The sequence below is a fragment of the Myxocyprinus asiaticus genome, chromosome 12 (genome assembly GCF_019703515.2).
Source record: "Myxocyprinus asiaticus isolate MX2 ecotype Aquarium Trade chromosome 12, UBuf_Myxa_2, whole genome shotgun sequence".
NCBI classification, from domain to species: domain Eukaryota; kingdom Metazoa; phylum Chordata; class Actinopteri; order Cypriniformes; family Catostomidae; genus Myxocyprinus; species Myxocyprinus asiaticus.
In genome coordinates this window covers 1,467,337-1,480,901 of record NC_059355.1, presented here as the reverse complement: position 1 = coordinate 1,480,901, position 13,565 = coordinate 1,467,337, and the positions used below count along the sequence as shown (strand labels likewise).

Genomic DNA, 13,565 nt, shown 5'->3' with positions numbered 1-13,565 from the left:
AATTTAATTAGAAAATGATCTGGAAAATAGTTACTTTAATTGAAAGATTTTCTTTTTTCTCACCACTATTAGAGCAATGTTACATGTATAGACATAAAGAGAGATGTTTTCAGATTATTTGTAAAGTATTGTTTAACTGTATTAAAAATTAACGAATTAAACAGTTACCTTACTAATTTACGATATTAAATTGGACTTCCCTGAAAAGTACATTTTGTACATCTCTAAAATTTTCCACGGACTTCCTAGTTCTCCCTTGTGGCCCCTGTGGGGTCCCAGGACCCCAGCTTGAAAAACCCATGGGAAAAAGATATATATTTCAAACATGACATTAAAATTTAAGTTATTTCTTCAAAAGTCTGTGTTTAGGTGTAAATCTGAAATCACATCAAACACACATAACTAAGACAATTACATAAACAATAAATTCTTTATTGCAATATACTGCAACATTTTTAGGTCAGACAATATTTCAAAATGCTGAACATACACAGTAATGAGTATATAAATAGCATAATATTTACAAAACATGTACAAATACTGCTAGCGTTATTTATTAAATGCACAACCTTTTTTTTTTTTTTTACAACTACCATAGCATACTGCTTAAATCTACACCTAATCTTGATTTGGACCAATTTCTCTCCAATGTCAATCATTTGGGTTTTCGATATTCCCTTCCCTTTCACCACACTCATAGCTGAACATTTATGCGTATGAAACCTTGACCTTCACTCTACGCATATTGGAGTCTTGATAGCTGATGGAGCAAAACCACAGATAAGTGACAGAGGTTATTATGAGTTTCTCTGTGGCTCTATGTGACTTTGGAACAAGAAGGGATGTTTTACACCAACTACAGTTACAACAAGATAGTATGCTTACATATCAAATCAGTACAAGTGCTTTCTCAATACGTCTAAAAATTTACAAAAGGCATAAACATTCCACTGTTTATAAAGGGGAATATACTGTATGTATACAAAGTTCTGCTGTTCCATTATTTTACAAAACGCCCAATTTTGCTATATCCCAAGAGCAAAATGTTCAGAGAATTTTACATCCCTCCGTGACTCTTCCCTGTTTATTTCTGAGTTCATATGTTGGGTTAGTGTTGATCAACACCATCATGGAAGTTGCATAATGGCCCCTGGCTCTCCACAGCAGAGTATTCTGTCTCAGACACATGTGAGACGTCGATAAGCCTAGCAAGGCCAGTTTTGGTTGAGTACTTGAAGATGAAGGCTTTCATGAGGTCATAGCGATAGTTCTTGTTAATGAAGTTGTAGATGATGGGATTCACGCAGCAGTGAAGGAGCGAGAACCACTGGGTGAGATGCAGCGCTGCATAGAGGACGTTTTCCAGTGTGCAGTTGAAGGGCAGCACGTTGAGCAGGGCTAGAGTGTCCAGCAGCAGGGCTCCATGGTAGGGTAGCCAACACACTAGGAACACTACAATGTAGGTAAAAATGAGGCGGCGGCTAATTCGACGTTCCTGGTCAGCAGAGGGTTGGATGGTACCAGCCAGGAGGGCATAAAACACAGCGATGACAGGGAAGGGGATGGCAAAGCCAAGCATGAAGAAGCTCATTTGAACGCCCACCATCCACTCCTTCATGCTGTCCATGGGGTACACAGGCTTACATACGGTGCTGTCTGAATGGCTGGATTTCACAGCCTGGAGGAAGTACGTTTCAGGCAGGGCAGCGATCAGTGCCAGCAGCCAAACACCCATGCAGATTAGTTGCCTGGTCCTTCTCTTCCTCTGGCTGGGGCCATCTCCGAAAAGAGTCACGGACAGGTAGCGGTCCACACTCATACACGTGAGGAAGAAGATACTGCTGAATAGGTTCATGCTGAAGATCAGGTGTGTGATTTTGCACATAGCATCACCGAAGGACCAGTGGCCGAGCTGAAGCAGAGAACTAATGGAGACCGGAAGAGTGGCCACCACGCAGAGATCAGCGATGGCTAGATTGAGGATATAAAAATGAGTCTCGTAACGGTTCCTCTCGGCTCGCACATTCACCCACACCACCAGAGCATTAGCAGCGAGGCCTATGATGAAGAGAAAGATATAGAGAACGGAGAGGGCATAGAGCAAGGCTCTTTGGCTGAAGATGCTGTGGCACACCTCACCCACCACATGGGACACATTATCATCCAGAGTGGAGAAGTTCAGATCACCCAGTGCGTCCAAAATGTCACTGAAGTCATTCACGTTCACACTCATCTTGGCACTTCTTTGTTACTGCCACAAAGTAGGGACACCGCAGCTTTGACCTGAAAACATACAGAGAGACCAATTAAACTCAGAGGGACAGAAAAATGTATAACAAAGTACGTTTATTTATAAAACACACATAATCTGAAACGTCTCAAACACACCAGGGTTCCGTGCCAAAGGACAGGACCTTGTGCTGTTTAAGAGGATTTTTTCCCTGAATAGCATGGTGCATATGGTTCTCCCCCCTCCCCCCTCCAAGGTTACTTGGTTTCTCTTAATCTATGAGGAACAAGTTCGGACTATCACTACCAAAAGATCAAACACGGGGAATCATCAGGAACTAAATATCACAGCCTGATCCATTTGACAACATTTCATCCGGTGTGTGAGAGGACACACAGAAGCGGTTAGTATGCGATTTTATCACATTAAAATCATGTTAACACATATTGTTTATGTCTTGTGTCTATACTTTTGAAACAGTGAGTATTTTAACGTTAAAAAAAATGGCCCATTCACTTCCATTGCAAGTGTCTCACTATAACCTCAATTTTTTCTTTTTTTAAAGAAAAGGAGGGACAAGACAAAATAAAAATTTTGTGGTAATCAATATTATGTCACAAATGCTGTCGATTGAGCTTAACTTGTATTTTTTGACTGTTAAGTAACTGACTGTTAAGAACAGGAAGGGTATTAAAAGAGACATTATTTAATGACAAATGGATTGCATGGATCTCAGTGGAGCACGCAGTGAAAGGATCTTGTTGCTAAATTTCTATACTACGTAATCAATGGTCAGTAATATCTGAAAATCTACTAGCCAGTGGCTAATCACATATGTAAGTCATTTACTCGATATTGGGATAATTCAAATGAAGATTGTGATTAATTGAAAGATAATTTTTTTTAACCAAGTCCTAACTCAGAAAGGTTTGGTCCTCATTCTGTTGCATGCCTCCATTCTCATTAACAAACTAAATCCACCACAGCAAAATCAATAGCGCTTGAGTGATCTAAGGCTGTGCTGTACCACTTTGCTGAACATAAGGACTAAAAGCCCGGCAGTAAAACTCAGACGTTTGAGCAAAAGCTTGTTGGCAGACCTCTGTTATCATGCTGTGACCCAGTGAAAAGCTAACCAGATATGCATGACAAATGGGAGGCGTTTTGGCTATACAAAAAGTTCAGCCACGCGAGGGAGGTCAATGATAGAGAGCAGAGTTTAATGCTTCAAGAGGCATCAGAGAGAGGTGGATGCCAGTTAGGAATGAGACGACAGGTCATAGAGAGGAGGGAGTGTGGGTGCTGCTCCCTTTGTGACATGGAGGGGTGAAAGGTTCTTTTCTCAAAATGATATGCTCAGCTTGAGGACGGGATGCTGGGCTTTGAACTGATAGAGGCTGAAGAGAACATTCATGCACACACATTTCTAATCACGTTAACAGTGATTGGCTATATATGAGAAAAGATACAACTGCAAACACGCAGTGTTTTGCTAAAGAAACGCCAACTGATAGATTCTGTTCAGACTTGTTTATTTTTATTCCAAATCAACCAGCTGTTTTGACCCTAGAACACTTTTAGCGCCTAACCTTAATATCATTAATGGGAATATGAGAAGAGACACAGCTGCTCTTAATGCATCCGGTGATACTTGGTCACTGCGAGATGAAGCTAGCAAGTGACCCCTCCAAAACAAAGACAGAGCTGGACAGATTTTACAGCTCTCCACTTGGACAGACATTAGAATTGGGAGACAAAAAAGGCAGTGTAAAGCTCTGACCTGACTCGCCAGGTGCGATTGAAAAAAATCAGGTGCAATAAAAAGTGATGGTCCATTAGACACACCCTCAAGCATCACCATCACGTCCCCCCACACAGCGGCCCCCTCACCTGATCCCACGGCCCCGGGCAGCAAGCACACTTGCTCGCACAAAGATTTAGCTGTGTGGACACAGCGACTCTCCATGTAGTTCCCTTCTCACACCCCCTCCTTACTCCTCTCTCCCTGTCTCTCTCAATTGAAGTCTCTTTAAGTCCCCTGAAACTCAGCATTGTTTCACTCCAAAGGGTTTTGCAAGCAAGAAGCAAGGGAGTTATCAGTCACAGTAAAAGCATGAAATCTTCACTGTAAAATACATAAACAGATTTCTGAAAGTAACCTGAAGGGAACGAAACTAGACACCATAGGTATTATACCAAGGATTTAAAATGTGAATAAATGAATCCCACAGGACTTTATTAATACAAAGTGCAAATTGAATAAAGAGTAGAAGAAAAAAAAAATGTTTATGCAAGTTCACAAAATCATGCTTTAGTTTGACAACATTTACTGAGAATAGTTTTCATTAAAGAAGACTGCTCATTAAAACCTCTATTGACTGTGAAATTCTAAAGCAGTATTAAACCTAAAAAGGTTTTTGTATTCTGGCCGATACAAACATTTAAGAGGCTAGGGAGAGGAGCAATGAGCGAGTGTGAAAAATATTGAAAAGGGGGTCTTTGCAAATACTGAGGAGATATGACTTTGTATATAAAGTGAAAAGGCAGCTGAGTTCGGGGCAAACACTCCTTTCTTTTCTATGTTATTTTCGTGATTTCTACAAGCTATAAAAATTCAAATAAAAGCAATATTTTAGGAAAATATGGAAATGTATTATGTGGGTCCTAATGTGTTGGAAAATAGCAATGCATTCATATTTAAAGGTAGCCTGCCTTTATATGCATGCCCTTTTTAGGGTTAAAAAATAATTAACAGGATCTAAAAGTGTTTCTTTTACACTCAAGACGACAAACAACCCAATTATGTACATGAACTGATTCACATGAATAACCTTGAAATGCAAAATCCGACAGAACCTTGAAAGAGACTAACTAAGTTACTCTACCTGTCCCTGTTCATACGGGATACACAAAGAAGTGCATATAGTCTGCATTTAAAATCATTCTCTAATGTAAAGGTATATTAATTTGTAGTTTACATACAGAAGCATGTTAGGTCTTATAAAAGGTACACTGTAAATCCACAATACAAACTGAATGAGTCGGTTCATTCTTTCAAAAAGTGCTTTTAAATGACTTTTGACCAAACTGATACCACCACATCTCATTGCGTTTAGGGTTGGTATGAGTGTCTAATTGCGCAATAGTCCGATGCGCACTCCGGCATAAACGCTGCATATAAAATCGGAAAACATACAATAAACTTAGAACTTAAAATAAACTTACAGTCTTTGTGGTACGATTTGGTGCTTGACTTTTCAGTGTGCCCGGTGTGATTCCGATGCCTAGAGAGAATGACAAGGTTTTGTGGTTATCCGCACAGATAGGTCTCCTGACTGTCTCTCTGTGCTCCGACTGCACTTGCTGATATAGTGCTACGAGTTACGCCTCCCGAGGCCGATCGGAAAAGTGAATCACCGAAGTTTCTGTCCAACAACAATGTGGATGGCGGACGTGCGACATTACAGAGGAATAAAAGGAGACAAACATTCGAAACTTAACCCTTGTGCATCAATTTAAAAAAGTTACTCAGAGGTCCTTAGAGGACAAAAATGTCAGCGTCAAAATACTGCCATAATAATATTATATATTAATATTAATTTTTTTAAACCAACATCAGTACTGATCATAACTACCAAATATTCATTCATTTTCAGGATTTTAACCCTTTAAATGCCAGTTTGTTTACATAATGCCACTGTTGTTTTTTACACACACACACACAAACACACAGACACACACACACACACACACACGCGCGCGCGCGCGCGCGCGCGCGCGTTGGTTTAGCTATCATTATGAGGACTTTCCATAGACATAATGATTTTTATACTGTATGAACTATAGATTCTATCCCCTAACCCTAACCCTAAACCTAACCCTCACAAAAAACTTTCTGCATTTTACATTTTCAATAAAACATCATTTAGTATGTTTTTTAAGCTATTTAAATTATGGGGACACTAGAAATGTCGTCATAAACCACATTTATAGCATAATACCCTTGTAATTACCAGTTTGTAACCTAAAAAATTATCCTCGTAAACCACTTAAACCTGCCCACACACACACACATACACACACACATTTCTCAATACACACATACAAAACACACTCTGACATCCATACCAACACACACACACACAATTTTATCTGCATCATTTATTCAATTGTCCTGCAGTGCTCTATAATACAGTAAACAGAGAATAGGGGAAAAGCTTGTATTTGCTCCATAGGCTAAACATGAGAAAAATGGCGCCATCTGGTGGAAAATATTAAAAATGTAGATTTTGAAGCCAGGGCTCCGGAATGAAAGCATAATATCATAGAATTCATGATTTTATGCTTTAATGACACTGGGATCAAATATTGCAGTTTTAATGGGTTTCAATGGGGACATTATAGATGTATTAAAGGAACTGAGCTTGAAATATCAAAATTCCCCAAAATATACACACCTTTGCCAAAATGTTTGCCGTTTGGCATTAACAGAAGGTCGCACAAGGGTTATTATAGTGCATTTTTATAAATAAATGATCATGACTTATCTGCTTGTTACATCTTTTCTATTGTTGATAACTGATTAGGTTTAGGTATAAATGTGCAGTTAGGTGCCTAAAAATATCTATAAATAGTGTAATGTATATCAAATTATGTATATCAGAGTGTCTTTTTCATGTTTTATATTGTTGATTATCGGTTAGGTTTAGAAATGGGGTTGGGTTAGGGGATCTTAAATATTATGTTTGATTGTATAATGTAATATCACACTAACATATTTATAAGTATTAAAGATTGATAACTGATGACAAAGTTTTCTCATTGAAAACAATGTCAATGAGAGGATGCCAGGGGGCACCTTTGGCATCATCATGCAGACGCGGACAGCTTCTGCACAAGAGTCAAAATTGGACACTTAGGGAATGAGAACAGGTTGCAACATAAAACGACTATAAAAATGACAATTTAAACAACTTTACAACTCAAATAATACATCAGTTTTAACAGAAGAATTAATGCAATTGCTTTTTTTTTTTAATTATAAGCTTCACATTCCTGTGTTTAATCTCTCCAAAAATTGTCCCCATTGACTTCCATTGTCTCCGTTGACTTACATTGTAAGTGCCTCACTGTAACCTTGATTATTTTTTTTATTTTTATTTTTTAAGAAAAGGAGGAACGAGTCTAAATAAATTTTTGTGGTAATCAACATTATGCCACAAATGCTGTTGATTGAGCTGAACTTGTATTGAACCCAGAACATTCCTTTAATTGTCATGATCAGTAATGCATTCCAGATATTCTTTGTAGAGGAGGCTTACAGAATGTTCTGTGAGTGGAAGCAGGTGAATTTTGTTTTGTTATTTTTCCTGTCCAAAGACAGGAATCCTCTCCAGGCATCCTCTCGGCAATGCTTCAAAGACTTCCAAGCATTAAGCTTAATTTAGACACAAGGAAGCTCACCTGTTCTTAGTCTTCAGCTGGCCTCTGTTTTGCTTAATATTCTGGCAAAGAGTCAGTGCCTATTGTATGTGTTGAGTTGAAATTATGTGGAAACACAGGCAGCAATTTCAAGGGAATTTTGATGAGATGAACTGTGAAGATGGATTGACGGATTTGACTGTATAATGAAAGAACCACTAATAAACGTGTATGGATCCAACTGCAAAACATTATTAGACTTCCTCAAGCAATGTGAGAGTGCCGATGGTAAAGAGATAAGCCAGCTGAATGCATCTGTAACCAACAAATTCAGGCGGAAAGTGTTAAGTCTTTGCCAGCATTATTGGATGATTGCATTAATAATTGGTACAGAGATGATATTTGATAAAACACCTGCCTGAACAATACACACAATTCATGGAGCCATTATTCCCCCAAACGAGGAAATACACATTTAATGCACAAACATGTGCGAGAATTTTCCAGCATAACTGTTCCCACATTAAAGTCAACCTAACACGGCTCTGTTGAATAGCAATGAGCAATTGATTAGTCCACAGTCTATATGTACAAAGAGCCTGGTCATACAGGATTGAAACCATCAGGCCTTTTTGTGAGAAGCATGCACTGAAATCTGTCGCTCAAACACATTTGGTTTTAGTTAGGGGCGTAGTCTGGTAATATGAGACATGTTCCAAATTAAAGATTGTTACAATAGTTTTTCCATGTTATTACATTTTCATAGGAGTCCATTCTTCGTGCCTGACTACACAGCAAAGGAAAGGCTTTCACAAAATAACACTATTTTGGATCAAAATAGGCTACTTGTGCAGGTTTAACACAATCTGTCTGAAAAATATAACATTAATTTCTGACAACCCCACTGTTGACAGTTTTATTCTCTGACTCCTGACAAATTTCTGTCAACATGCATGTAAGGGAACCATGGTGGATCATATAGCACTCTTTTAAAACGATTGTCCATGGTGGGACCACCAGGAAGGTAGCCGACAAGGACTAATGATGCATCCATTGATAAATAAGTTTCACACTGCACCTCCACAGTCTAAGTCTAAATACCAGTCTACCCACATGGTCCTTTTGTCTACTGAATTCAAACAATAACTCCCAGACCAGAGAAACCAGCAGAGGAATATAAGTCACTTCCAAAGTGACACCAATTATTTTAAAACATGCTGCGTCAGAAAGACTTTTTCAAACTGCTTTGTTAACAAATGGCCGAATTGCATTCATACATTCATACATTGAGTAAGCTGAGCTACGCAAGCATGGCATTGTGTTGTGTTGTGTTGTGTTGCACATTGGGATGCCAAATAAGAGCTTGTTATTAACAGTAACAGGGGCTTTATATGCTCACGGCTTATCGGATAAGATACAAAAACGATGAAAATGACTGGCCAGGGCTATCTTTTGAGAATCGCATTATTTCTTACAGTTGATAGAGTATTGTATTCCGTTTTTACCTAGTTGCAATGCATAGATGTTCCCTCTCTCCGCAGCGCGCATAGGAGACAGCGCAGTGAAGAGGCTTTGATCTCGTTGCCATATGTCAGCTGTCCGGTGTGAGACTAGTCCAACTCTAATTAGAAATTCTTAACTAATGAAATCAAATGAAGACGTACTGCTTGAATGCTTTTGGATGATTGCTTTCACTCGCTTAACAATTTTAATCCGAAAGCTTTTGTTATAGGAGACATTTGTTGATAGGCTATAAGTTTTCCCTTTGATTTTCAAATGCAGGACATTCTAAGCTACACATATGAATCTGTAAGCGTGTGGAATCACTCCAAGGATGTCGCACAGGTGAGTAATAACTGCCCATTTACCTTGTGCACTCACTGTGGAATGGGAATGTTGATGTGATGCCAAAAATCTTTCTTATGTTTATAATGAATGAAAACTGTGAAGGCTTATTGTATGTGTAATAAATGTGGAATTCTGTGTCAAGTACACAATGAACTACTGTTGACTGAGACCTATTGAGTGCAGAATAGTTTTTGCGGTTACACTTTACATTAAGGTTCCATTAGGTAATATTAGTACATGCATTAGGTATTATGAACTAACAAATGAATTTTATATATATATATATATATATATATATATATACAGCATTTACTACTCTTGGTTAATTTATATATAAATTAATATATATTTACATTTAATCATTTGGCAGACACTTTTATCCAAAGTGACTTACAAAACAGGAATACATTATAAGCGAATCATCTTAAGGAGACAGTGGTATGAAAAGTGCCATATTACAAAGTTTCACTAGCATCAGAATAGTTTTCCAACAATTGTTTACAGACAGATTATTTAACTTTTAATTGACTATATCACAATTCCAGTGGGTCAGACGTTTACGTACACTAAGTTAACTGTGCCTTTAAGCAGCTTGGAAAATTCCAGAAAATGATGTCAAGCCTTTAGACAGTTAGCCAATTAGCTTCTTATTGGAGGTGTACTGAATTGGAGGCGTACCTGTGGATGTATTTTAAGACCTACCTAAAAACTCAGTGCATCTTTGCTTGACATCATGGGAAAATGAAAAGAAATCAGCCAAGACCTCAGAAAAACAATTGTGGACCTCCACAAGTCTGGTTCATCCTTGGGAGCAATTTCTAAATGCCTGAAGGTACCACGTTCATCTGTACAAACAATAGTACACAAGTATAAACACCATGGGACCACGCAGCCATCATACCGCTCAGGAAGGAGACACATTCTGTCTCCTAGAGATGAACGTAGTTTGGTGTGAAAAGTGCAAATCAATCCCAGAACAACAGCAAAGGACCTTGTGAAGATGCTGGAGGAAACAGGTAGACAAGTATCTATATCCACAGTAAAACGAGTCCTATATCAACATAACCTGAAAGGCTGCTCAGCAAGGAAGAAGCCACTGCTCCAAAACTGCCATAAAAATCCAGACTACAGTTTGCAAGTGCACATGGGGACAAAGATCTTACTTTTTGGAGAAATGTCCTCTGGTCTGATGAAACAAAAATTGAACTGTTTGGCCATAATGACCATCGTTATGTATGGAGGAAAAAAACTGAGGCTTGCAAGCCGAAGAACACCATCTCAACCGTGAAGCATGGGGGTGGCAGCATCATGTTGTGGGGGTGCTTTGCTGCAGGAGGGACTGGTGCACTTCACAAAATAGATGGCATCATGAGGAAGGAAATTTATGTGGATATATTGAAGCAACATCTCAAGACATCAGCCAGGAAGTTAAAGCTCGGTCGCAAATGGGTCTTCCAAATGGACAATGACCCCAATCATACCTCCAAAGTTGTGGCAAAATGGCTTAAGGACAACAAAGTCAAGGTATTGGAGTGGCCATCACAAAGCCCTGACCTCAATCCGATAGAAAATTTGTGGGCAGAACTGAAAAAGTGTGTGCGAGCAAGGAGACCTACAAACCTGACTCAGTTACACCAGTTCTGTCTGGAGGAATGGGCCAAAATTCCAGCAACTTATTGTGAGAAGCTTGTGGAAGGATACACAAAACATTTGACCCAAGTTAAACAATTTAAAGACAATGCTGCCAAATACTAACAAAGTGTATGTAAACTTCTGACCCACTGGGAATGTGATGAAAGAAATAAAAGCTGAAATAAATCATTCTCTCTACTATTATTCTGACATTTCACATTCATGACCTAAGACAGGGAATGTTTTCTTTGATTAAATGTCAGGAATTGTGAAATATTGAGTTTAAATGTATTTGGCTAAGGTGTATGTAAACTTCTGACTTCAACTGTATACATACATATATATATATATATATATGTGTGTGTGTGTGTGTGTGTGTGTTCAATGTTTGTTCATGTTAGTACATAATGCATTAACTAGTGTTAACATACAACTTTTAATTTGAAAAATGATTTAGCATATGATGACGTTAACATTAACCATGTTTAATAAATGTTGTAAATGTAGGCTTGTTCATTGTTTATTCATTGTAAACTAATGTAGTTAAATAATGTTAGCAAATACAACCTTATTGTAAAGTGTTACAGGTTTTTTTTTTTTTTTTTTTTTTTTTTTTGCATTGCATTGCATTGCATTAAAATGAGAAAAATAGGCAACACTTCTTTAAAAAAGGAAAGTGCTTTCGTTAAGCATACATAAGTTTGGGAACAAATGCCTTGTAGTTCCTGTGACAACATACAGCCTAACTCTTGAGGTCCAGTGTTTCTGTCCTCAAACATGAGCCGTTCAAATCAGCTTTAGTGTAGGTGTAGGCATGCTATTTGCGGTTACCCTACACCATAAATTTTCTAAAGCAGAGCATTTCATTAGGTAGTAACAAACATATTGAAAGTACTTTGTAAAAAACTACATCAGCCAGGGAATTTTCCTCATCTCATTGTAAAGCAATGCTGTCAGCAGATGTCCATAGTTACTGCAGATTTATGGTGACTTGTAATACTTCTGCTTTTGTTGTCTGGCATATTTAAGATACCTCAAAGAGGCACCCCTCTATTTCATTGTAAATGTTCTTTCACAACCACCCTTCTAACCCCCACCCCGCCACTCTAACTATCCCGTCCCTTCCTTTGATTTTGCCATCCCTGCAATTTGACTAGTTCTTGGCAGTGCTAATGCCCAGAGGGGAACAATACTGTATGGCCCTATCAGAATAAGAAAAGAAGGTGGTTTAACCCCCTTACCATGAACTCTTTTAGCAATTACAAAAGGAGTACCCACATGCAGGAGAGCCAAAGAGGTCAGAGGACAGCTGTGGAATTCTTGTGTATTTATCTTTAGAGAATGAAAAGTGAAGAAGTAATGTTTGTCAGGGGATTTATTTCATTATGTGGCTTGATGTGCTGACTAACGGTGAATTTGCCACATATTCTGTGGTTTTAGACAATCAGTTGCAATTGCAGTGCTAAATAAGTTCACAGCAGTGCTAATTTTGGCCTGAGGGTCTTAAAATTGAGGGCTGGCAAAGCTGCCCCAGAGGGCAGCTGATCTCAACAGGTGTAATTAGGCCTGTTAACAACTACCTCTGCAGACTTAAGTGTCTCTGTTGATTGCATTTCAAAGACAGGTTGTTGTGCAAGGTCGTTTTAAATATGGAAAATCTCATATAAATCTGTGTACAAATAAACAAATAATAATAAAATTAAAATGAGACATTCAGGAAGTAACAGGTAAACTGCCATTCTATTTTAATGGATAAATCAACATAGTCTCATCATGAAGAATTTCAAATCGATGCAATACAACCATCAATTTTTAGCTAGCCTCATTTCCAGCACTTCATTTTACCAATTTTGTTACTCATTCCATATTTGTTTATGCAATTTCAAATGACTGATAAAAGTGAATAACCAGTAATATGCGTCCCTCATCTCGTTCCAAACACCAATGTTATCTTTCTTCGGTGATTTACAAAAATTATTTTCCTATTAAAATTGTGGTTAGGTTTACGTTTTTGTGTTAGGTAAGAACACCCATTCAAAACCCTGATATTTTCTTTCATCCGTGGTACACAGCAGTGATTTTCCTATTAAAATCATGGTTAGGGTTTGGATAAGGGTTTAGACTTTATGGTTGAATTTAGTTTTCTAAAGCAAAAGCAAAAAAACAATAATAATTGTATCAGAATCTGAGGTTTAAAGTGAAATTGAAATGGAAAATACCCTTTCTTTCACCCAGTTCATATGGCTGAATGTGGGCTGCTGCTCAGGGAGCCTTGGAAAACCTTTTAGAGGATGAGCCTCCCACAATGCAGCTTGGTCCTCAAAAGGACCATCTGCAGGTCTTTCAGATGCTGGTGACTACACGCCCTGCACCGTGCCCTGGTGGAGGTTGATGACCAGACTCTCAGAAAAGACGTGTTGTTCACCAGGTTCTT

At 38.3% G+C, this 13,565-nt stretch overlaps 1 protein-coding gene across 1 annotated transcript; it reads right to left on the bottom strand.

The window, feature by feature from the left end:
• Positions 1–411: 411 nt before the first annotated feature.
• On the bottom strand, positions 412–5,612 carry LOC127449232 (atypical chemokine receptor 3-like). Its single transcript, XM_051712548.1, has 2 exons — positions 5,456–5,612; positions 412–2,283 (listed from the first exon to the last, which is right to left on the bottom strand). The coding sequence occupies exon 2, from the start codon at positions 2,231–2,233 to the stop codon at positions 1,109–1,111; it is 1,125 nt and encodes a 374-aa protein (XP_051568508.1). The 5' UTR covers positions 2,234–2,283; positions 5,456–5,612; the 3' UTR covers positions 412–1,108.
• Positions 5,613–13,565: the final 7,953 nt, after the last annotated feature.

Excerpts from the sequence above, each read along its gene's own strand:
- LOC127449232 (XM_051712548.1), bottom strand. The coding sequence starts at position 2,233 with ATGAGTGTGAACGTGAATGACTTCAGTGACATTTTGGACGCACTGGGT.